The sequence below is a fragment of the Brachypodium distachyon genome, chromosome 4 (genome assembly GCF_000005505.3).
Source record: "Brachypodium distachyon strain Bd21 chromosome 4, Brachypodium_distachyon_v3.0, whole genome shotgun sequence".
Taxonomy (NCBI): domain Eukaryota; kingdom Viridiplantae; phylum Streptophyta; class Magnoliopsida; order Poales; family Poaceae; genus Brachypodium; species Brachypodium distachyon.
Genome location: NC_016134.3, coordinates 10,701,973 through 10,726,036, shown reverse-complemented (window position 1 = coordinate 10,726,036; position 24,064 = coordinate 10,701,973). Strand labels below are relative to the sequence as shown.

Below are 24,064 nucleotides of genomic sequence, written 5' to 3'. Positions count from 1 at the left end.
CTTGTACGGTCGATGGTGCTTGACGGATAACTCCTAACCTCAAACCAGCCTTAATGCCATATCATCTTTGTGTCACATCCCGATGGGAACTTGGCCTAAGTCCAAGCACGAACCCTTCGCCACCATCAACCACGGCCTGATCCGCCAGGCTAACATCACGGAAAAATGGTATACTTGGATCCCAGCCAGTTACAACCTTGAAAGCGTTAGCTTTTTTGGCTGTCAACCCATCCTCATCAACTTTTTCCTCCGGACCATCTTCATCCGAATCCGATGCAAATACTCGGTTAAATGGGATTTCACGGTCCATGTTCTCTTGCTCACAATATGCCTCCAAATCACCTACATTATTGTCATGCATATCTTCGTCCTCCTCCAGCCACGGTTCAGGTTGTTCGTCTGGCATCAAGCTCGATGGTTGCGCCTTTTCATGTTGGGTCTCTTCAGGTTCAGGCCGACTCATTCTAGTGTTGCCAACATCGGCCTCAACATTTGGCTCAGTTCGGACATGACTTCTTGCGCAAGAAGGGGAAGCCGCACTACGGTTCAGGTCAATGTGAGAATCTGGAACCGCCTTTCTTGTAGCAAATATCTCTAGAGCTTTGTCTTGTGATTGGCCCGCCGTCTCATTGTATGCCTCCCAACGTTGCTCGGAAGATATGCGCATTGTCTTCCAACAGAGGTGCACTCCATACCCAACATTGTCTCTTCCCTCCAACTCTACCACGTCACTTGGGTCCATCCATTTCAACTCAAGCCTCACTTCCTCCAATAGCTCGGCATAGGTTGGACTAAAATCGAACACCAAGTCTCGCTCCTCCGTGTCCGCCTTTACATTGTCTCCCAAAAATGCCTCTTTGTCCACGTGATGAACATGAACAATTCTTGCCATCTAGAATATAATTACAATGGAAAATATCCATCAACGTCCCTGACATTGACTAATATCCAACAAGAAAAGTGCTACATATCCAAATACTAGACACCCTAAATACCATTTCATAATTCGGACCAAACATTTTTGGGCCAAGTACATATATTAGGGTTTGCCCCAAATATATCCAACAAGATAGTGCTAAATATCCAAATACTAGACACCCTAAATACCATTCCATAATTTGGACCAAACATTCTTGAGCAATTACATAAACTAGGATTTGCCCATAATCCAACTCGAACCCTCAATGTACACAAATTTCTAGGGCAAAATGCGGTGGAAACAGAGGGGATCGGAGGAGAATACCTGGGGGGAGCCTATCCGAACGGATTCCACGGAGATTGGGACGAATCGGGGGAGAGATTTGGAAGGGAACCGCTGCCGCCGCCGCTGTGTTCTAACGGGAGAGGCAAGGGCCGAACCCTTCTGTGTGTGAGCCTCTGGCCCGAGTGGTTCGGCCTCTTTAGTGCAGGGGGATATAGCGCCCGGTGTGAAGGCGCTAAACTACCAGTATAGCGCCCGTGGACGAGGCGCTATAGTGGCTTGCCGTGGGTCTCCGGCGTCGCCACGCTGGACAAGTACGCCACGCTGGCACCAGTTTAACGCCCGGTCACGAGACGTTATACTGCAGGTCTAATGCCCGGTATGCGGACGCTACACGAAAGGGTCAGGTTTGTGAAATAGTTTCGCCAGGAGTCCATTTTTCAAATTTCTTTGTGTTTTGGGTCAATTTTGTCGAAATTCAGACTGAAACAGGTGTAGAATAATGCTTTTTCTTTGCACTTAAGACAAAGGCAAAGGCAAACAGTGCAACGAAAGAACACCCGGTCAGATCCGCCGTATCTTTGCCTACAAAGAAGAGGGAGAACCCTTTGCTACATCCAAGGAGGGCCCGACCGACATAAGAATTGGGTTTATGTGTGTTTATATAGAATATAAAATTAAATTCCTGTTAAACACGAACGTGTAACATACATTAATCTCCAGGAGAACAAAAATGAGCTTTTTTTTTCATCTGAATTGACCTCTACTGACGGCCCGTCGGGCACTACTATACAGGCCGGAGTCACTCACCGGCCACCGGCCACCCGACAGTCTGCGGATTGCTGCTGCTGCTGAGTACAAGTGGGACCGGATGCCGGATTGGCTCGCCTGGATCCCCCGGATCTTTCGCCTAAGCAAACCATGCATTGCATCTTGACCAGGGACGTCGTACGACGACCGGGCCCCACGTTTCAGGCAGCCGGGACTAGCTCCAGGACCTTGGATCGAGCAAGAAAAACAAAAGGCCGTGAAAAATGGGACGTCCCACGCACACGCGCGCGCGCGCGCGCACATCATGGTGGTACTACTACTGCAACACATACTAGTATACTCTTACGAAACCGATTTATGAAACCGATTCATTCTGTAAAATATATAGAGAAGCAATTGCAAGACGAGAGCATACACGATTCTCTGTCCTTTCTTTTGGATCATGCTCATGTAAAGTGACTTTGTATTATATGTATTTAGATGTTTTTTAGACATAAATATATTCATATGTAGGTAAATTTGAGTCACTAGATATGATGCGGATGGATTATAAAGTTGTTGTATGCAATATCACAAGTTGCATTTTCGTTTTACCACCACTAACAGGCTTGGCCGGCCAAAAGAGAGGAAAAAACCATTAGATTTGAATTTCAATAGGATTTTTCGTTTGACTTAATGTAGAAATTTCCGTGCCATTCTTGAAAGAGTAGTAGCTAAGCTAAATGCACATGGATCGAAGGAAAAAAAATGCATTGCATGAGTCGTTTTAATGCTTGCATCCTTGTATTTCTAATTTTTGTGCTTGACAACAATTTTTTTTTTAAGAATGATAACAATTATTTGAAAATGCGCATATATCCAATCAACAACTACCTCCATTTAAGACCCGGATTTCTGTCTTAAGATGAAGCCCATCTCTCAGATAATCCAGATCTTTGGCATATATCAGCATATATGCATGCAAACCATGGATTGAATCTTGCGTGCAATGCACGGGGAAAAGGAGAGGGAGAATTTAGGGAGCAGAGTGGGCGCAGCAAGAAGGGCCCGACCGGAGGGGTCAGCTTGACCTTTGACCACAGAACACCAGGGCGGGTGTATGTTCCGCCCGGAGGGGTGCAATTTGGTGACCCTCATGATACTCTTTGATCCTAATTAGTTTAAATAAATAAATTATTCTTTCTGATCCTAAATTGTTGTCGAAATATTACATGTATCTAAACACTTTTTAAGAATAGATACATTCATAATTGGACAAATTTCAGTCAAGAATTTAGGATCAGAGGGAGTAGTTTTTTAAAAAATTGTGTCATTTTAAAACTTTAGTTCATTTGGTTGAGCTAACGAGGGTCAATGGGTACCCTGAGGGTCACAAATTTGCAGCTCTATCTGCCGATGTCGGCGGACCCACCGTCGTACGTCATCGACTCGGTCCCACGGGTCAGGCATCCGGGGCTAGATGTAAAATAATATCCATACCAAAGTTAAATGATTCTTACAAACGAAACGAGTATTAATTTTCAAAAGAATTGAGCAAATACAGAAAAAGACACCAGACATTTTCTCCCTTGTAACAAAAAGTAGGAGTGTCTCGTCTAAAAAATAGCTATTTATTTTTCAGTCAACAATCCAATGAAGATTTTCTCATCCATCAGACATACATTAATCTTACACGAATCTCAATGATTGAATCAAAAGGTTATCATCATCGACTAAGAAATAGTTATTTCTCAGTCGTCTAAGAAATAGCAAAATCGAAAAAAGTAGTACCGCTACGTAGTACTTCCTCCGTCTCTTAACATTACGTGATAGAAATTATACCCATAAGAAATATTTTATATCAATTTATTTCAAAAAATATATATTCATAAACTAATTTTTGCTTATAACTTAAGAAACGGGTCCACAGAGTAGAAATTCCGATTTACTACTAGTCCGGAAACTTTCTTCCTCTCAGATCTCTCCCCTTCTCTGTCTGCGCTACTCTCACTCTGTTTCCATCTGCGAAGAGACACCCTCTGCTCTGAGGCGAAACCCCTCTCCGCTCTCCGGCGAGCTCGCCTCCCACGCGTAAGCTGGCCACCCTTCACCATCCATCATCCTCTGTTGCGGATTGAAGATCTATCCGGATGCCCGAAGGTATATCTCTTGACTCTTGTTGTTGGCGAGGAACCCTACCCTGGCTTTCTTGGATCGTTTTCTGTTCTTGTAATACTTTCCTGTGATGAATATATGAAGTCTTTTTTTTTCGATGATCCATTAATGCGGATGAGATAGGATGTATAATCAGTCCGGCAGTTCTATGTTCTATCTATCCAACCCCCAAAACTGGAGATTTTTTTTCATTGGATTGAGCTTTTGCTCTTTGTTTTATTTGTTTATTTTCCGTTGCTTCGCCAGTTTCTTCTTGAGTGCGAATCAACTTCATTATATGTACCGACGAATAAATTATAATTCTTCTTCTTGCTTCTTGGAAGTAAACTATAACCGGAGGGAGCAAGAGTATTTACATGGGTTCTTTTTTTTTTCTGCGGGGAGAGTTTACAGAGGTTTGGATTTGGGACAAGAGAAAAAATATGTTTAGCTTGGAGTTGACATATAAGATATTAGGCCGACTCCAACGCGGCCCTCCCAAAACGGACAGAAAGATTGTCCGTTTTGGTCTGTTTGGGTGGCGACCCGTACACCCCAGAGGCATGTGTCCGTTTCGGTTTGCGAGTAAGTCCAACCGGGCAACTCGTTTAAAAAAAACTTGATAAACTTCGTTAAAGTTTAAACTAGTACATTAAATTTAAAAACAACAAAATAAAATACTACTACTAGGAGTCTGAATCCAAGTCGATGACTCTGGGACCCCCTTCCACGGGGTCCGAATCCAAGTGTCGCGCCCTCGTCAGGGTAATGCGGAACGCGGACGCAGCCGACTACGATCACTGGCGGTGTGGGGCGACACCGACGACGAGCCGGCCTTGTGGTTGTTCTTTCCCCACGGGAAGAGCTTCTTCGGGGCCATGTGAAAGGGCATTTCGATCCCTAAGTGTTTTGGTGTTAATGACAACATAACTTGTGGATCGTGCGCCAAGTATTTTCAGATTTTATAACTAGTGTTGTGACACGATTCATCGCCCTCAAAAAGGAAAAAAGAGTATAAGGATTTACGCCTTTTTACTTTATTGAGTCGTAGGAAAATCCGTACTATAAAGAGAGAGTCCATTTGAGAACGCTTTGTGTGAATCAACTTCACGTACACAAATCTACTAAATTGCACCCACATAAAGCCTAAACCCAGTTTTGAGTTGAGAGTTGTCGTTATCCTGCTTTGCCTGTCAGACTTTTTCAGTGATAGCCGGTACTACCGCCTAAATACCCGGAGGTTCCGGTGGGCGGAAGTTCTGCCCTGGTACCGGTTTGGTACTGAAACGCTACTGGAATCCTACTGCGTATAGCGGTAGGAGACCGATAGCAGGGCGGAAGTTCTACCCCCTAGAACTTCCGGTCCACTACCGGCCTGGTACCGGTGTTACTGAAATGTGTCCTAACGGCTGGATTTCGATGGGGTATAAAAGGGGCTTCGTCCCCAACGGGTTTCCTGGCCCGAACACACCCAGTTCATCCCCGTTCTCTCACTCAAGAACACCAAGAGCTTCAAATCTCGAGATCTCTCTCCCTAGTGCATCCCCCAAGCAATACTTTGAGGAAGGGTTGAGAAGAGCTCGATCTAGGGTTTCACCAAATCAAAAGTTGATTCCCCTCGTTTTCCTTGGTGGATTTTTTTACTCTTGTGATTTTGGGATCTCTAGCCGGAAGGTGTCTCTTCGAGCACTCCAATCTTGTGAGGAGGTGTTTGAGGATTTGGGAAGGAGCCTCCAATTTAGTTGTGGATTCGTGCCCTTCTCCTTGTTTGTAAAGGTTCGGCGTTCGCTTTCAAGGAAGCCATTAGTGAAACTCACTTCGCCTTTGTGGTGTTGTGAGAGCTCATCCCACCTTTGTGGTGTGGTGAGTTGGAGAATAGAGTGAGCCTTCGTGGCGTCTCTCCCTTTGTGGTAGAGCACTCCTCCAAACGGAGACGTACACCGATCCCAATAGGTGGAACTCCGGTGAAATCTTCGTCTTCCCATGTGGTATCATACTTGCCCCTTTACTTACTTGCTTTACTTCATTGTCTATATTTTGCTTCGGCTAGTGCTTCGGCTATTGCACTTCATACTAGGGTTGCATTCCTTTTAGAGAATTTAGTGAACCCTAGGATTAAGTGTTTGTATCTTTCAAGAAAAGAAAATTAAAAGGTAAAATTTGTTTGTCGCCTATTCACTCCCCCCCCTCTAGTCGACCATACCAATCTTTCACCATGGCGGTTTATGGGTGCAGGCTAGCTAGGGTTTCGGGGGCGGTGTCGGAGTGGACAGTGGGGGTGGGGAAATGGTACGATGCGGTCCCCATTTAATATGACCAAGACGGGGGTGGTTGGGTTGGGGGGGTAGTTGGGTTGCTAACCGGTGGGGCCAGGGAGAAGATGGGTTTGACTAGGGTGGTCGGGGGCGGATGCGGCGCCTCTCTATGTGGACGCAAACCCTGCCTTAATTTGGGTAGAGGGCCGCGTTGGAGTCGCCCTTAGGCCATCTCGAGTAGGGTCCCCAAAAGTAGCCATTTAGCTTGTTTCGAATTTATTTTCAACCCAAAAGCTGCCATCAACGCTTTACTTGGTGTCCGACACATATATGAATTATAGTGCTTTTTGGTTATATATCTAGCGCCCCTAAAATCATAGTTCGAATTGGAGAGCGTGACGCTTCCTCCTCTTTCTCTTTCTTTAAGCGTCTATATAAGCGTTCTTGCATTTTAGATGGCCTAGTTTTTTTAGGAGACGGTAATGCCAGTATATTGCCATTGCGGAGCAGAATTCCAGGCCACCTTACTTTTCAAAAATTGGAACTGGTTACTCTGTGGCAGCCAAAGCTTTGTCCAACCAAATGAAGGGGTATAATGACATCAGGTGATACTCTCCGTTTCTTAATTTCTGGCCTAGGACTATCTTCCAGAAAACACCAATAACTGCTACCCCACAAGCCTTTATGAAACATGATTATCTACATTGCTGTCGGAGGGTGAAAATGCGATGCAGGTATTGGCAAATCTTGATGAGTCAAAACCCATAAGAGACCGTGGCAAATGTAGGCTAAGGTGGCAAATCATTGCCTCTGTGTACTGCCCCCAGAAGGTGAAGCTTCATTAGTGATCATATCTCTTTTAGCAAGCATTGCTATAAACTTTAGCAACATTAGGATACAAGGCTTCTGAATAAATTTAGTTTCGTTGTTACTTTTCTGTATTTCCTTAATACATATTCCTTGTATTAGATAAATCTTCACATCCTTTAATTTGGCATTGTGGTGGACTATGATATCTCATTTGGATAAAAGCTTTTGTATTTTAGGCATTTGGCTAGATGGTTTTTTAACCAAGATTCTAATTGAAATATAGTTATATTCCAGAGCATATAGGTGCGTGGGTAACAGTTGTTTAACACCATTTATGTAACTTTAGTCTGATTTACTAAACAGAGTAATGGACTTTCCGTGCCTTCCTTTCTGCAGCACCTCTAAAAGGAAGAACACAAAACAACATGATAACCGCAAATTGAAATTAAAAGTACATATAAGGTCCATGATGTGAAAATAATATCAGTCCGCAAATAGTACCAGCCAGCCTATTTATCACATGTTTACAATGATATGGTGCTGAAAATTGGATGGAAAATTTGTATCCAATCAACAAGGCCAAGTTAATCATCTATACCACTATATTAAAATTGGAGTTGGTGGTGATGGTACGGTCGCCGCCGTAGATTAACTTCGTTAAAATTACAACCAATATGCCACTGCCCATTATTTTCTTTTCCTTCATTTCTCCTACCCCGTCTTACAACCGACGCCACCACACCCGCATGCCGACCTCAACGGCGCCATGAGTTGCCTACACATAAAATAAAAATAAATAGTTTGTGATTTTATTGACCCGTAGCAACGCACGGGCACACCTGCTATATAAATAACATTGTATTCATCCACATTGGACAGGACCTACAAGGTGGAAGCATCATCACCACCAGCTCATTCCGTTTATATTAGTAAGAATAATACAACAGGTTCTCTCAAAAGAAGAAGAAGAAGAAGAAGAAGAAGAAGAAGAATACAACCGAGATACCGTCAGACTTTGACTGTTTGATAAATTGGTAATATCACGTTCATTCATTTTTTCGCATTTGTCCATGCCTATTGCTCACACTTTTTGTTGTTTCAGGTTCAGAAATGCCGGTAGTGGATTGTATTGACTTGGTCGATGATGATGTTATTGATTTGAGCAGTGACGAAGATAGTGTTGAAGAGGATGGCACTGTTGTAGAGGAAAACTATAGTGCTGCTCAGGCTAAAAATGCAGCTGAAGCTGCAGCATCCTTGTTGTCAATTCCAGAACACGGTGCAACTGGTACAACATCCTTGTCAAAGGAAGAACTAGAACAAAATGCTACAACATCCTTGTCAATGGTAGAGCAAGGTTCCACCACATCCTCATTAATGCCAGGAGAGACTATGCAGCCTAAGAAAAAATTAGATTCTTGTAGCAAGTGATGTCGCGGAAGAGGCTATCCATTGTGGGAGTCATGAGCTTATGGCAATAGGTGATCGTGTTGGAGAAGCTATGCAGAATATTGTTTCAGCAAGTGATTTTGAATTTTGTCAGGGGGTGAGCCAGGATATTGTTGTTGTGCTCCCCTCTGCTAAGGACAGAGAGAAACAAGTGAATGCCTCTGCTGCAGAGTGCAACAAGCAGTTGAGCATTGTCCATACTGAGGGATTGCAGCCAATGGTAATGCATGATGAACATAGTGGATTAAGTACAATGCAAAATGCTGGGAATGGTGAAGTTGTGACGTGCAAGTACCAAGGATGCAGCAAGCCATCCCAGGGAAACACAATGCATTTCGAGGCCCCCACCGGTGGTTCAGAGGGCTGCATGGTTCAAGGCTGTACCAAGGGTGCACTTGAAGACACACCTCTATGCATTTCTCATCATTCAATGTTGCGCAAAGTGTGCTGTGCAATAACTGGATGCACCAATATTGCATGTACAAGCAGTGGAGGTCTCACAGACTGCTGCGTGAAGCACGGTGGTGGCAAGAGGTGTAAATATGATAGTTGTGGAAAGGGTGCTCAAGGGAAAACAGATTTCTGCGTTGACATGGTGGGGAAAGACGGTGCAAGTTTGAAGGATGCGGGAAGATTGCTCAAGGGAAGACAGGTTTTTGCATTGCACATGGCGGGGGAAGGCGATGCAAGTTTGAAGGATGTAGGAAGAGTACGCAAAGGAAAAATGATTACTGTACCAAACATGGTGGAGAGAGACACTATAAGATGTGTAAATTTGAGCATGGTTGTGGCAAGTGTGCTCAAGGGAGAACAGATTTTTGCGTTGCCCATGGTGGGGGAAGGCGATGCAAGTTAGAAGGATGTGGCAAGAGTGCGCCTTGGCGAAGTGATTACTGTATCGAGCATGGCGGTGGACGCTGCGAGTTTCAAGGATGTAGTGTGAGCGCAACACGTAGGACATATTTCTGCTCTATGCACAGGAAGTTTTTGTTGAGTGCAATCAGCATCAGGTCCAAAGCGTCAGGCCGAGAAGGCAGAGCCATGGAAAAGAAGAAACTCTTGTTCAGTGATCGGAGGGAGGGCTCAAAAAAGGCAGAACACCAATTGTTATGTCGACACCACTAGGAGCTTCAGTGTTGATGAGGTCTGAAATGTTAATTAAATACTTATGAGGCCATCATTTTTCTTTTTTACTGATCAGTATTGTTTGCATAATTGTAGAAGGGAAGAGTTCCAGTTTCTCAGAACAATATGCTGAAAGCAAAGTGAGTAAAGAAAACTATCAGCTTATTTCTTGTTCAAGTTTCTTTCACTTTCCATTCGCTGAATTGTGTTGGCCATGCCTGAAACAGTAGGCACTTTATTTTGTTCTTTTGCTGAATGTAATCAGTAAGCAAACAGTTTATTATCACGAGCAATCAGCATCAGTCCTTATGTTCAATGGATGAGAGAAAACAGAGTTAACACGACAAAAATTGTGACCACTAGTCAATTGATACACAGTTGGTATTTCCTAAAAAGTTGTCTTCCTTTTTTATTATTATGTCTTTGTAATCTTTTCGTACCTGATTTTGTCTTCGTGATCTAATGAAAGTGTGCCGGCCATAGCAGCTGATATAAAGGAAGTGCTCCTTATATGGGAGCAACCTGTGTCCTGTGGTTGTGGCATTTCAGCTTTCCATTCATCCATGTAGTAGTAACCTGTGGTTTGAACACCTGACAAGTTGGGAACTAATTCTGTACATGTAGCTAACATCAATGAGTCCGAGCGTAGATGAACTTCCGAAAATGTGAACAAGTAAGATCGGTTGAGTAAAAGTAGCAACAAGATCAGTCGAGTACAAGTAGCAACAACCTGCTTTGAATTTGATCATCGTAACATTGTAACAGCTGTTTGTGCTCACATGTCTCTGAACAAGCAAACCACTTGCGAGACGAACTCCGATCGGGATGGCTCCACCGCGGAACAATCACCGCCGCTACTGGTCCTGCCTCTCCGATGGAGGAATTGAGGTTCTGACGGAGGAGGCCTACACCTGACCGTTCTCCTTTCACCTTTTGTGGTTGCAAAATTTCCTCGCGACATATATGTAAATAAAGCTTTTTTTTTTGTCAAGATGGTAGAAGGAAGCTAGATATAGCCTCTGAACTGAGACAGAAATTAGAAACTGAATACTAGTAGTAACTGCTAATGATGCTACCTGTGGAGTGACTGGCTGAGATAATTTGATTTCCAGAAATGCCTGTTTTCTTCTTCTAATAATGATCTGAAGAAGAAACAGAAAGAAACTTTAGGAAGTGAAACCTGGAGTTTTATTTTATGTACAGAACTTCGTCAGCACTGTTATCAGGTACTCATAGTAGATAACAACGTTTGTTTGCACTTGCTTCCCTGGGATAAGGAGAAGAGAAGAGTGAAAAGGCGGAGCTGATGAATTCAGTTTTGTAAATTGCCGCTCAGATAAGCATGAGAATGAAATTTAAATATGCAAATCCTTAAATTCCAATTTGTAATTTCAAAATTTTAAATCTGCATGACGGAACACTGTCCCTCGAGTCTCATTATCTGTCGAGTTTATAGGCTTCCTTCAAAGCATCTCCTCAGGGGAGACTATATGGTAGAAACCAGCTTTCTCATGGAAAGATGCAAGCCAAACTGGATCAAAGGTATGTGGAGTCAGTGGCAGATCCACGTTAGGAGCTGTTTCCTTAAGTTTTGTGTATGTTTAAGTCTATAAGTTGGACAACTAGTGTTATTTGCATCCATTCCACCCACATGCATGGTGTAAATTCTGGATGTGCCACTGATGTGGACTGAGATGAAACACAATGTTTTCGATGATGCAACCATATTTAAATGAAATAACAATGAAACTGAAATATGTTGATGCATTGGCGGAGCTAGTTATTAGTGGAGCCTAGGCCAAATATATGTCATTTCTTCTAAACTGAAGTTTTCTTATAAAATTTGCTAATTTAATCATCTTGCTTACTTTAATTATAGCTAGAGAGTTTAATTAGTGAAGCCTAGGCAACTGCCTGGGTGGCCTGGCGTTGGCTTCTCCAATGTGTTAATGAAATATGAATGGAATTCAAGTGATATATCAATGAAACATAATTAAGTATGAATGAAATGTCTATAAAATATACTTTTGATAGCATATATCAAATAAATGATATATCAATGAAACATAATTAAATATAAATGAAATTGGAATGAAATGTCTATAAAATTAAGGAATATCTTTAGCAGACAGGGTGGAAAAATCACATCATAAAGAGAGGGGCAGAGTGCGGGTTGATTCGAAAGAAACTTAAGGATCAAAATTAAAAAAAAACTGCCGAATGCTTTGTCTCAGCCAATACATCTGTCCAAACAGCTAGCTAACATTTCGGTTTGCATGTTTCCGAGGGGAATTCCATGTGATACTGAAGAAAGAAAAGGAATCAAACAAACGAACGAATGAACACGGAATACAAATTAGTAGAACATTTTAACTAGCTAAGGTACTACTTCTATGATTCCTGAAACAAACTAGCAATTTAACTGAATTTCATCCATCCTCTGTTGATCGATCCAGACGCCGGCAGAAGAATTATTGACTGATCTGATCCAGTGATCCATCGATGATCTTGGACGCCGTTCGATCTAATTGTGAATCAGCTCTTGTGGCTTTGGTTCTTGGACCTCGTCTTGTTTAAGGTTATCGCCGCAGAAGAGGCAGTAGCAATATCCTTTGATGCCTCCCTTGGCGCAGCGGTACTCCTTGACGGTGGCGAGGTTCAGCTTCGCCTCCGTCCAGCACTCCGCCGTGCACATCCACTCGGCGCAGAAGGGCATCATCGGGAACTTGCTCATGCAAACTGCATCCATTGCCATGCCCCAAAATCAATTGATCACAACACACAAATATCTTCAATTAATTCCGTGTAATTAATACGGTTAATTTGCATGTCAAGAAGAACGAGAAGAAGGTTAATTACCGTATTTACCGGCCTCGGCGAGGTAAGGATTCGCGAGCGAGAAGACGAGCAGGGGCAGGAGGAGGCAGAGAGCAGCGGCGCGCCTCGTGTCGGCCATGATCCAAGAAGAAGAACCTCAGCTAAGTAAGCTAGTGACGCTGTGGGTGAGTAGAGATGATGGGTGAGGGGAAGCTTGGTACTAGTTATATAGAAGTAGCGTTTTATGAGCTCATTAATGAAATAATGAAAATGGGGAATCTAGGAGGCATCGCCAGAGCAGGTGCAGCTAATACCAGCTCGGCCTTGACCAGGGCACTCTCTTTTTTTTTTGACACATCCCAGGGCACTCTGTTTGCAAATTGCAATTTTTAAAAATGTCGTGAAAGATGGGAATTTCTAAAAAGAAAAAAAGAATGGCAGGCTGCTAATACTACACGTGTACTCTTATAAAATCAATTTATTTGAACCTATTCATTATGTATAAAAATCAATTTATTTGAAACTGTTCATCATGTATAAGAAAAAAGACAACCGTGCGACGAAATAGCCAATGGATCAAAGACGCGTAGATGAAACACGATGCCTTCAGTGATGCAATGATATTTTAAGGAAATAACAACGATACTAAAATATATTGATGCCGGAAGTCCCCGTTTCGATCCGAAATATTCGTTCCCCATCTCCTAGCTCAAAACCGTCGTCATCTTCCCTCTCTCTCGCCATCGCCGGAGTGCGTCGCCAGGCAAAGCCCGCGCGGCGGCAGGGCCATGATCCTTTGGCGTTACATGGTGTGATCGGCGCGACGGCCAGTTCCACGTATGCGCGGCACGGCTCGGCTCTGCGGCAGCCGCGCGACCCCGTGCGGTGGCTGGCCCTCTGCAGGCGTGGTCGGCGCCCGATACCGCGTCTCCGGCGCAGCGGATCGGCGATGCTGCTCCACGCCCTCCTCCCGGTACTGCCCAACAGATGCACTCGGAGAAGATGCACTCGGAGAAGAGCTGTTGTGGCTAGCTTGGGAATCCATGTTGCAGCGGGGTTCGGCCGACGGTGGGCTTTCTCTCCCTCGCCAGTCTAGCAGTTGGCGACCGACGTCGGCTCTGGCGAATGCGGGATTTTGGTGGTGTTTGGATTGGTACCGTGGAGGAAGCGTTGTCAAGGTACTTCCACACCACCCATTCTAAGTTCCCGGCGAAAACCAAAAGTCCTCAGACTGGGGGGCAACGGCGTCGATCTCCCCCTTGGGGGCGCCGTTCGGGGAATGCTAGAGATTGGTGCCTGAGGGGGTCTTGGTCGGAGGGCAGCTGCTGGGCTCGTGCTGGTCGTCGTTGCTAGGCCTGCCAATTCGGTGGGTCGTTCTTTGTCCTAAAGATGGGTTGATGGTAGATGTTGGCGACTGATATTAGAGCATCCTTATAAGGCACACACTACGCCAGAATGGGTTACTGGCGCACGAACTCCAGTGGCGGTACAGCTGGTCCAAAAAATTCACCGCCACTGGACGGCGTTGGAGGAATCCAAAACGAATACCAGTGGCGGTGGTTGCTAGTGGAGCACTGGTGGCGGTGAAAGCACTCGCACCACCAGCACCACCACCGGTGCTTTAGCACCCGTGGCGGTGATCATTCACCGCCACTGTAGCTCTTTAGTAGTCACCGGCGCACGAGCACTAGTGGCGGTTAAAGTGGTCGAAAAAACAAACCGCCACTGGTAAGTCGTTGAAAGAATCTGAAACGAGTACCAGTGGCGGTTAGCTTCCACCGCCGCTGTTAGTGGAGCACTAGTGGCGGTGCCAGCACTCATGGGTTTTTACCACCACTAGTGCTCCTAGTACCAGTGGCCGCATCAGTTAACCGCCACTAGTGCTCCTTAGAGATTCCCATCCCGTTTACCAGTGGCGGGCAGATTCTTTGAACCGCCACTGCTAAGTTATCTATAAAGCAAAGTTACTGTGGCCTTATCTTCCTCAGCTCGCGCGTCTCTGGACCAGCTGCGGTTCCTGAACACACAGGCGACGGCGAAGCTCTGCCAAAATTCCATGGCGCCGGCGGCCAGAAGGTTGCTCCCTTTCCCTCTCCTTCTTCCTCCTCTCCCTCTCCTTTCCTCTAGCTCCTTACTCTCTTCTCTTCTTCCTCGATGTGGCTGAAATGGCGCCGGCGGCCGGGAGAGCTCGATCTCTCTCCAGGAGCTGTCCCGGCCGGCCCCCTTGCTTGGGAGGTCCCCCATTCTTCCCCTAGCTTCGTTTCTCCCTCCCCTCTGTCGTCTCTCTGGTTGCTGCGCGCGCGCCCCCTCCCCTCTGTCTCTCTGGTCCCCTCTCTCTCTCTCTGCTCCCCTCTCTCTATGATTAATTAAGCTCTCTCTCAATAAAATATGTGTTGAATGTGCATGTTCCGCGGCCATCGTGCCGTGTTTGTGAATATTTTTGTTTGTACATGTATACGGGCCATCGTGCCGTTTGTGTTCACATGTGGGTGTGGGTGGGTGTTTATTTGGCAAATTTTTTTTTGCAAAATTTGTAAATTTTATGGCAAAGGTCATGCCCAAATTTTGTGTGATACTATATGTAACTTGATTTATGTTTGTTTATCGTGTTTTAGCTCGATGAGCCGTGCTTGGATGTACGAGGAGACAAGAAATTGCGAAGAGTGGATAAGAAAAAAACTGAAGGACTTCACTGATGTCGCCACGGAACATATGCTGAGCAAAGGGGACGACATGACATGTTGTCCATGTAGCAATTGTCGTAACACAATGATGCTTCTGCCAACCAATGTGGAGTTGCACTTGCTCCTACACGGTTTTGTGTTGGGTTATTCACGTTGGACTTGTCACGGTGAGGATGCCATTGAAGTTGAAGCGACCCAGAAATGGAGAACATGGAGCATGATGATCCACCTGACGAACCATGCCGTGGCGAAGATCAAGACGTTCCGCAAGGCAGGGTGGCCGAAATGCTAGATGATGTGCACTTGCGTAAACAGTTAGATGACGCTGACGATGAGTGAGTGTCCCGTAAATTCCAGAAGCTGAGGGAGGATGCAGAGACGCCGTTGTATGAAAATGCAGGGCCGGACAAAAGTGTGCTAGATGTAACGCTCGAACTTCTCCGAATGAAGGCAAAATATAACATCGTGGACTCGGAATTCACGGATATTTTGAGTTACCTTTCTACAGTTCTTCCTGTGGGCAACATGTTGGCTGAGAGCACGTACGAAGTGACGAAGGTTGCATGTCCCCTCGGGTTAGAGGTTGTCAGATATCATGCTTGTCCGTTGGACTGCATCCTATACAAGGGTGACTACAAAGACATGCACAACTGTCCAGTATGCAAAACATCCCGATACAGGAAGAAAGACCCCAATCCTAAGGGCCTCCCGGAGGAAGAAGTGACTCGTGGTCCAGCGGCGAAGACGGTATGGTACCTCCCGTGTGGTAGCCGGCTGGAGCGTTGGTTTCAAAACGAGAAGGAGGCCAGGTGGTTCATCTTCCACGACCCGACTCAGAAGGATATCGATCCTGATGGGGTGTACCGTAACGACGATGGTGTACTTAGACACCCCGCCGATGCGGCTCAATGGAGGACCCTGGACGAGGAGTTTCCAGACTTCAGCGCAGAGCCCAGGAACATCAGGTTCGGGATGAGTACGGACGGAATCAATCCGTTCGGAAACATGAGCAGCAAACACAACATATGGCCGATGATCCTGTTCATATACAACCTTCCTCCGTGGCTTATCATGAAGAGGAAGTACATCCACCTATTCATGCTCATACAAGAACCTAAGCAACCGGGAGCTGATCTGAACGTGTATCTGGAGCTTCTAAGAGATGAGCTTGCGGAACTTTGGAGTATGGGCCGAAAGGTTTGGGACGCTCACAAGAAGGAGGAGTTCACCCTTCGGGCAGCTCTACTGACATGTGTGCATGACTACCCTGCGAACGGGAACTCATCTTGCCAACGCACACATGGGTACAAAGCGTGTACAAAGTGCGGGGATGAAACGAACTCACAGAGGCTGCCAGTTTCACAGAAGATTGTGTACATGGGACACCGAAAATGGTTGCATCGCGATGACCCATGGAGGAAGGACAAGAAATACTTCAATGGGAGGACAGAGCCTCGTCCGAAGCCCAGGAAAAAGACTGGGCACGAAATCTATGAAATTGTTTGGAACTTGGAAGTTGTTGCCGGGAAAGCAAATCCACAAGCGAAAGAGAAGGATGGTGATGGACCTGTGTGGAAAAGGAGGTCGGTGTTTTGGGACCTGCTTTACTGGAAATTCTTACAAAGCCGTCACACCATAGATGTCATGCACGTCGAGAAGAACGTTCGCGATAGCTTGTTGGGTTTGCTAATGAACAATACAGATAAGACAAAAGATGGGCCAAAGGCACGGAAGGACCTGGAGTTCTTGGGCATAAGGAAGAAGCTGTGGGCGGTAGAGGAAGAGTCACTGGAAGACCACAATGGTGAAGTCACGGTAACGACACGATGTAAACCTGCGTGTTACACCTTGAGCAAAGCCGAGTTACACAGAATATGCCAGTGTCTCCACAGCATTAAAGTTCCATCCAACTACTCGTCTAGCATCAAGAGACTCGTTGACATGAAGAGTCACAAGCTTGTTGGTATGAAGTCTCATGACTACCACGTGATTATCACACAGTTACTTCTAGTTGCAATAAGAGTGCCATGGAGCCATGGGTCAGAGAGACGGTCATGAAGCTTTGCGACTTCTTTGACACAATCGGGCAAAAGTCCATCACGGTGGAACGCTGCCTCCAGCTGAAGGATTCAATGATACAAATTTTGTGTGAATGTGAGATGTTCTTCCCTCCAACATTCTTTGATATCATGGTACATCTGATGGTCCATATCACCGACGAGATAATCCAACTAGGGCCCTCCTTTCTGCACAACATGTATGGGCCCGAACGATATAACGGGGTCGTGAAGCGGTATGTTCGTAACTGAGGGCATCCGGAAGGTAGCATCATGCCAGGCTACCATGAAGAAGAGTGTGTGGAGTATGCCACTGATTGGTTGGCGGATCGCAAACCCATGGGAGTACCCAAATCACGAGATAAGGGCAAACTAGAAGGTGAAGGTGGGCTTGGCCGGAAGGTTCTGGATGTGTATTCATCGGGGAGAGAGGACGACTATATGAGAGCACATACAATGGTGCTGCAACATATGTACGAGGTCCAGCCTTTCATCGACATGCATATGAAAGAACTTAAAAATCCCAACGCACTGCGTGAAAGCTCGCTCTGAGTAGCACTAGTGGCGGTGAAAACGCAGGAACCGCCACTAGCATGAAGCACTAGTGGCGCTAAAAACACAGCAAACCGCCACTAGTGCTGGCGCAAAAATTCCCCTCGCACGGAGGAGCACCAGTGACGGTGGATACGCAGGGAACCGCCACTAGCATCGAGCACTAGTGGTGGTGCTCGCAAAGAAACCAGCCACTGGTATGATATGCAGGAGCATTGGAGACCCTAAGTTTGTGTACTGCATATCAGTGGCGGTTCTCACGACAAAAACCGCCACTGGTGACGAATTTCCAATAAGCTATTAAATTCATAATATATTCTCTGGGTTTAAATAAATACACCACCTGTTCTTTTATGTGTATAATAATATTTTTTATCCTCAATAAACATTTGAACCATAAATTCAAATGTTATATACCCTAATTTCTATGATTAACTGTCATTATGTGTGGTTTCTGTGCTATAAAAATTCTATAAAATTCAATTTTTCTCAAAACATTGTCAAATTTGGTGTGGACACTGCCCTATTGCTATAGAACACCCATAAAAAAATAATTTAAGTTCAAACAAAAAAAACATGTCACATTTGGTTCATGGGGTTGGATGGTTTCTGAGAGATCTACCTAGATGGTTCCAAAATAAAGATGCAATGTGAAAAAAATGAAGAACCAAGGTGCATCCTTTTGAATTTTTGGACCAAAATTTATATGTAAGATTGTTTATTGATAGAAACATTCCATGCAAAATTTTAGATCATTTTTAGCAAAATTCAATTTTATAGCAATTAATAACTTGAATATGAACAACATAATCATATAAATGGTTGATGATATTTCTGTATTTAGGTTTCAAACTTTGCATGGGACATAATATTAGTAGTTTACACTTAAAAGGACAGATGTTTTAATTTTTGGATGTACACAGAATTTAATATGAATTTAAAACTTGATTCAAAAATTAGTATCAGTGGCGGTTTTGCGGTCAACCCGCCACTAGTGCTAGATGCAGGAGCACTGGTGCAGCACCAGTGGCCGGTTTTGCGAATAGACCGCCACTAGTGCTCGCTCTAGTGCTATAGGCACTGAGGAGCACTGGTGGCGGTTGGTGGCATAAACCGGCCACTAGTGCTAGATCCAGGAGCACTGGTGCAGCACCAGTGGCCGGTATAGACCGCCACCCGTGCTCGCTCCAGTGCTATAGGCTCTCAGGAGCACTGGTGGCGGTCCGAAGCACCAACCGGCCACTAGTGTCCAGCACTAGTGGCTCTTTTGCTTGGTGAACCGCCACTAGTGCTGGCGCAAAAATCCCCTTGGCCAGCACTAGTGGCGGGTTTATGCTTCGGACTGCCACTAGTGCTGCTATGGTATAAATAGATAGCGATTGGATCCTTAGCGAAATTTAGAACCAATCGCCCTCGCGTCTCACAGACCAGCAGTGACATAGCGAACCTAATGCGGGCGAAGCCCTGCCCCGCCGTCGACTCGCCGCCGCCGCCGTTCCCCTCCCCCACTCGCGTTGCCGACCCTGACCCGCCGCCGTTCCTCTTCCCCGGCCTTCTCCTCCCAGACCCCATTCCTCTTCCCCGACCCGCCGCCGTTCCTCTTCCGCCGCCGACTAGCTGCCGCCATGGTGCTCACACGAGGCACGGGCCTCCGCCGTGGCTTCTCCACGGCGTCGGCCACGACGGACCAGCCGCCCCGCGACGAGCCGACGGAGGAGGCGGCACCGCCCCGCCGCACGGCCAATTCGGGCCCGCCGTATTTCGTGGACGAGGTCCGAAATCCGGCGGCCAAGCCCCCCCGCGACGACACACCGCCGGGGTCCCCGGCCGCCGGCGACGAGGTCAGTGCTAGTTAGGGCTAGGATTTTTTTTAAGTTTACTGTTAGGGTAAAATTCATACTGTTTACTGTTAGGGTAAAATTAGGTTAGAAATTCATATTGTTAGCAATTAGGGATTAGGGTTAGGGTAAAATTAGGTTAGAAATTTATATTGTTATCAATTAGGGATTAGGGTTAGGGTTAGGGTAAAATTAGGTTAGAAATTAGGCTTAGGGTTAGGATTCAAATTAAGTTAGAAACATCCTTGATATAAGTTAGGGTTAGGATTCAAATTAGGTTAGAAACAATCAAATTAGGGGGTAGGGTAAAATGTGGCATGCTTGATAGAAGTAACATGCTTAGGGTTTTTCTGAACAAATTAACATGCATGCTATTGATGTGGGCCCGGCCATCGTGCCGAGGCCGTTGAAATTTAGGGGGGCGGCCATTGCGCCGAGGGGGTATATGTGGGTGGGTCATTTTTATGCAGGTATCATTGTCGGGTAGACCAATTCGCTAGCTTTATAGCACGGGTCATGCCGAATTTTTCTAGATTTACAGTAAGGGTCATGTCGAATTTTTCAATTTTTTAAAGTAATCCATGTAAGGGCATTGTATAGGAAGCTCAGGGTCGCGATGGAGAAAACCCTGAGGACTCACCTCAGGGTTCTTCGTCATCGGGCACACCAATAGCCCATAGCCAAGAGGACGAGCCTGAACACGGCGGCGGTGATCCTTCGGGTTTCAACGCAGGCTCTGAGGCTACCACGTCGCAGGCTACTTCTAAGAAGAAGAAGAAGGTGTCGCGTGGGTCTAAAAAGCCGACGAAGGAGAAATTCATCGTCACCAAGACTAACGACGTGTGTCGCACCAGTGGCACCCGGGGTGCCACCGTTGCACGACGCGTGGGTCGCATCGCTAGGTTCCCGGAAGGATCTCACCTCGGGTGGCAATATGCAGGCTGCCCGGCAAGCTACCAGCCCGGAAGGGCTAGAGGGGCTTTGGGGAATAGTCCTGCCTGGGCACCTCCCGGGAAGGCATTTGCCGGGAGGAGGCGTTCCCGGGCACAGGTTTCCGCCGCGAGGGCGGGGCCGAGCGAACAAAGCAGCAACGCCACGTGGGCGCGCGGCAGGCTCCCAGTGTGCAGTTTTGTCAGGACAAGGAGTGAAGTGCACGGCGCATTTAATGACCCGACATGAGGGGGGGGGGGGGTTATCCGTCTAGTCAGGCAAACAGTGGCTGCCCAGGGCTAGTTTTTAGGCCTTAGACCCCTAGCCAGCGCACCGAGGAGGAGCTGCCCAATCTCCCTGCTCGTCACTTGTAATCCATGCAGCGTGGCACCTGTGGCATCCCCTTGGTTATAAAAGGAGGACCCCCGCCAACGGTCAAAGGGTTCGCACATTCAACCAACAAGCAGTTCTCCACTGGTAGTAGCCCAGAATAGCAAAGAGCACTTAGCCAAAAAGAGAGGACCTGGGGACCCTTCCCCCGGCAACTTGTAAACACTCAATCTTTCTATAATACAAGCTCAGACAAACAAGACGTAGGGTTTTACACCTCCGGGTGGCCCAAACCTGGGTAAAAAGCGTTTTCGTGTTCATTGCATTCTTGCGCTTTGCATTGGCCTCGCCGGCGATCGCCGGAGCGATCCCCGTAGCCCACTGCCGAACATAAAAGGGGGTGCCCGCGCATCCCCGAGGTCGGAGCCCCGTGCGACGACATCTGGCGCGCCAGGTAGGGGGCGCGTGAGGAGAGCTCGCCGGTGACCACCGGCGGCAGCGTCTACACCAACATTGGCCTTGTCTTCCTCGACGACAGGGCCAACCACCATACCTCCCAAGCAGGCTGGTGACCCTCGGATCGATCCGCGTGAAGCCCCAGCGGCACACACGCGGTCCCACGACGCGCAGCCTACGTCGCGGGTTCAGGAAAATCCTGAACCCTCACCAGCGCAGCAATCGCAGCTGCCACCCCCACCTCCTCGGTCGTCGGCAGATAACTGGCAGAGGGAGCCGGCGGCCCCCAGTGCCGGGGCCAGCCGCGCGAGCGGACATGGTGTCGCCAGCGTCGGCCAGCGAGTCGAATCGCGGGCCGAAGACGCGCAGCGTCAGCTGCGGTGGGTGACATGTCCTATGGGCCCCGAGGACGGCTGCACTGCGTTCACGCGCGAGCTGCGGTGGGTGACATGTCCTCGCAAGTTCCGAGCGCCCGCGCTCGGTACGTACAATGGGACCGTGAATCCAAGGATTTCCTCCTGACCTATACGTTGGGTATGCATGCCATCGGTGCCGACGCCAAGGTCAGAGCCAACTGGTTCTCGATGGTCCTGAAAGGATCAGCGAGAACCTGGCTGCTGAACCTGCCTGCTGGGTCCATCGCCACTTGGGCGGACCTACGCGAGCAGTTTGTGAGCACGTTCCAGGGCGGCTACAAGCATCTGGGAACCATGGCGGAGCTGCACACTGTAGTGCAGAAGCCGGGAGCGACGCTGCGGAGCTTCGTCAACCGCTTCTCCAGTCTCTCCTACTCCATCCCGGAGGCGGAGGCTGCCACCATCGTCAACACCTTCGCCATCAATGTCCGCGACCCCAAGATGCACGAGAAGCTGAGCACGCATCGGATCCGGACGACGCAGGATCTGTACGCCCTGGCGCACAAGTGTGCCATGGCCGAGGAAGGGCGCTTAGTGCCTGAACTTGTAGCTAAAGTTGCCGCCACGAGCCCAGAAGAGGGTTCGCAGAAGAAGAGTGCCCGCAAGCGCTGCGGGAAGCAAGTCCTCGCTGTAGAGTCAGGGGCTGCTGCGAGGCCTGCAAAGAAGGCCTCGCCCGGTGGCGGGTCTGGCGGCAAGTAGGGCGACGCGCCCCGCTGCCCCATCCATGCCAATTCCACCCACGACGCGTAGGACTGCCGCATCCTGCAGGGTATCAAGCAGCGGCATGAACAGCGCCACGAAGAGCGCTGAGCAGCCGGCGCCTGCTTCAATTGCGGCGACATCGGGCATCTCACCCGAGATTGCTCGAATGACCCCAGAGCGGGGCCGAAACCTGCCGGCAGTAACAGGGGCAGGGAGGAACCCCAAGGGGGACGCGGCCAAGCCCACGTGGGCAGGGAGCGCCCTCCCTGGGGACGGGACAGGGCTCGTGTTGAGGAGCAGCGCGAGTCCGACTGCACTGGCGGCGACGAGCCGGGCTTCCAGGAGCCCCGCGGCGTCGCCTGCATCCATGGGGGAGCTTACGCTCTCCCATCTCATGCCGCGGTGAAGCGCCTCATCCGCGACGTATGCGCGCTGCTGCCGGACGCGGAGCCGCAGCAGCCGCTGAGGTGGTCGCACGTGCCGATCACCTAGCGCGGCAGCTGGGTTCTAGGGTCATACCCTTCGTGGTCTCACCGATCATCAGCAACATGACGGTGACCAAGGTGCTGGTGGACAACGGAGCGGGGCTGAACCTCCTGTCCGCCAGGTTAGTGGAGAAGCTGCAGTTGCCGGTGGAGCAGCTGAAGCCCACTGACCCATTCCGGAGTAAACCCCGGGATCATGCACCCCTTGGGGCGCATCACGCTACCGGTGACCTTCGAGTCCTGGGAAGCATTCAGGACCGAGCACATAGTGTTTGACGTGGTGCACACCCCGTTTCCCTACAACGGGATCCTTGGTCGGCCAGCGCTGATCAAGTTCATGACGGCGACCCATTGCGCCTACGGCGTGATTAAGATGCCATCCATGTACGGCGTCCTCTCCATCAGGTGCGACCTTAAGGACGTGGCTTGGTGCGTTGGCGAGGTCGTCAGGGCCGCCGCCGCAGCTGACGCCGGTGATGGGGACGTTGCCGGAGACGAAGGCTCGCCTGGTGACGGCCCGGCAACGAAGAAGGCCCGCGCTGCCCCGCAAGAGCTTGCCGGGGGGAGCGCAGGCTCCAGCTCGTGCCCCGGCAAGGGCCAGAAGCTCAGGGAGGAGGCCGCCAAGGTGAAGAAGCTGCCCCACCAAGCCGGCAACAAGGAGCGCACCGTCACCGTCGGTGCGAACCTTACTGCCGCATAGGAAGGCGCCCTCATCACTTTACTCCGGGAGAATGCCGACGTGTTCGCTTGGGAGCTGTCGGACCATCCCGGAGTCCCTAGGGAAGTGACTGAGCATCGACTTGCGGTGCGCCTGGACGCCCGCCCCGTCAAGCAGAAGATTCGCCGGCAAGCACAGGAGCGCAAAGACTTCATCAAGCAGGATGTGGACAAGCTCAAGGCTGCGGGGGCTATCAGGGAAGTTCTGTACCCTACTTGGTTAGCTAACCCTGTAGTAGTGCCCAAGGCGGGGAATAAGCTTCGCATGTGTGTGGATTTTACCGATCTTAACCGTGCATGTTCCAAGGATCCTTTCCCTGTACCCCGTATCGATCA

General features: G+C 48.1%; 2 protein-coding genes across 4 annotated transcripts; one reads left to right on the top strand and one right to left on the bottom strand.

Annotated features, from left to right (window-relative positions):
• Positions 1-3,930: 3,930 nt before the first annotated feature.
• Positions 3,931-10,923, top strand: LOC106866638 (probable WRKY transcription factor 19). Of its 3 annotated transcripts, none has more exons than XR_002965959.1 (5): positions 3,931-4,111; positions 6,871-7,190; positions 8,050-8,204; positions 8,273-9,763; positions 9,841-10,923. XR_002965959.1 is itself a non-coding variant. In XM_024462757.1 (5 exons), the coding sequence occupies exons 3-4, from the start codon at positions 8,642-8,644 to the stop codon at positions 9,742-9,744; spliced, it is 870 nt and encodes a 289-aa protein (XP_024318525.1). In that variant the 5' UTR covers positions 6,004-7,190; positions 8,050-8,204; positions 8,273-8,641; the 3' UTR covers positions 9,745-9,763; positions 9,841-10,923. The 3 variants fall into 3 exon arrangements, 1 of the variants encoding a protein (XP_024318525.1); XM_024462757.1 differs by lacking the exon at positions 3,931-4,111 and having other exon boundaries at positions 6,004-7,190; positions 8,273-9,181; positions 9,415-9,763; XR_001407589.2 differs by lacking the exon at positions 6,871-7,190.
• A 998-nt stretch (positions 10,924-11,921) lies between these two features.
• Positions 11,922-12,742, bottom strand: LOC112268895. The gene is made up of 2 exons (XM_024455159.1): positions 12,604-12,742; positions 11,922-12,483 (listed from the first exon to the last, which is right to left on the bottom strand). Exons 1-2 carry the CDS (start codon positions 12,698-12,700, stop codon positions 12,269-12,271), a joined length of 312 nt encoding a protein of 103 aa, XP_024310927.1. The 5' UTR covers positions 12,701-12,742; the 3' UTR covers positions 11,922-12,268.
• Between the last annotated feature and the right edge of the window lie 11,322 nt (positions 12,743-24,064).

Coding starts and splice junctions, on each gene's coding strand:
- LOC106866638 (XM_024462757.1), top strand. CDS start 8,642: ATGGCAATAGGTGATCGTGTTGGAGAAGCTATGCAGAATATTGTTTCA. Junction 9,182..9,414: donor ATGATAGTTGTGGAAAGGGT/GCTCAAGGGAAA, acceptor GGTTGTGGCAAG/TGTGCTCAAGGGAGAACAGA.
- LOC112268895 (XM_024455159.1), bottom strand. CDS start 12,700: ATGGCCGACACGAGGCGCGCCGCTGCTCTCTGCCTCCTCCTGCCCCTG. Junction 12,484..12,603: donor CGCCGAGGCCGGTAAATACG/GTAATTAACCTT, acceptor CAATGGATGCAG/TTTGCATGAGCAAGTTCCCG.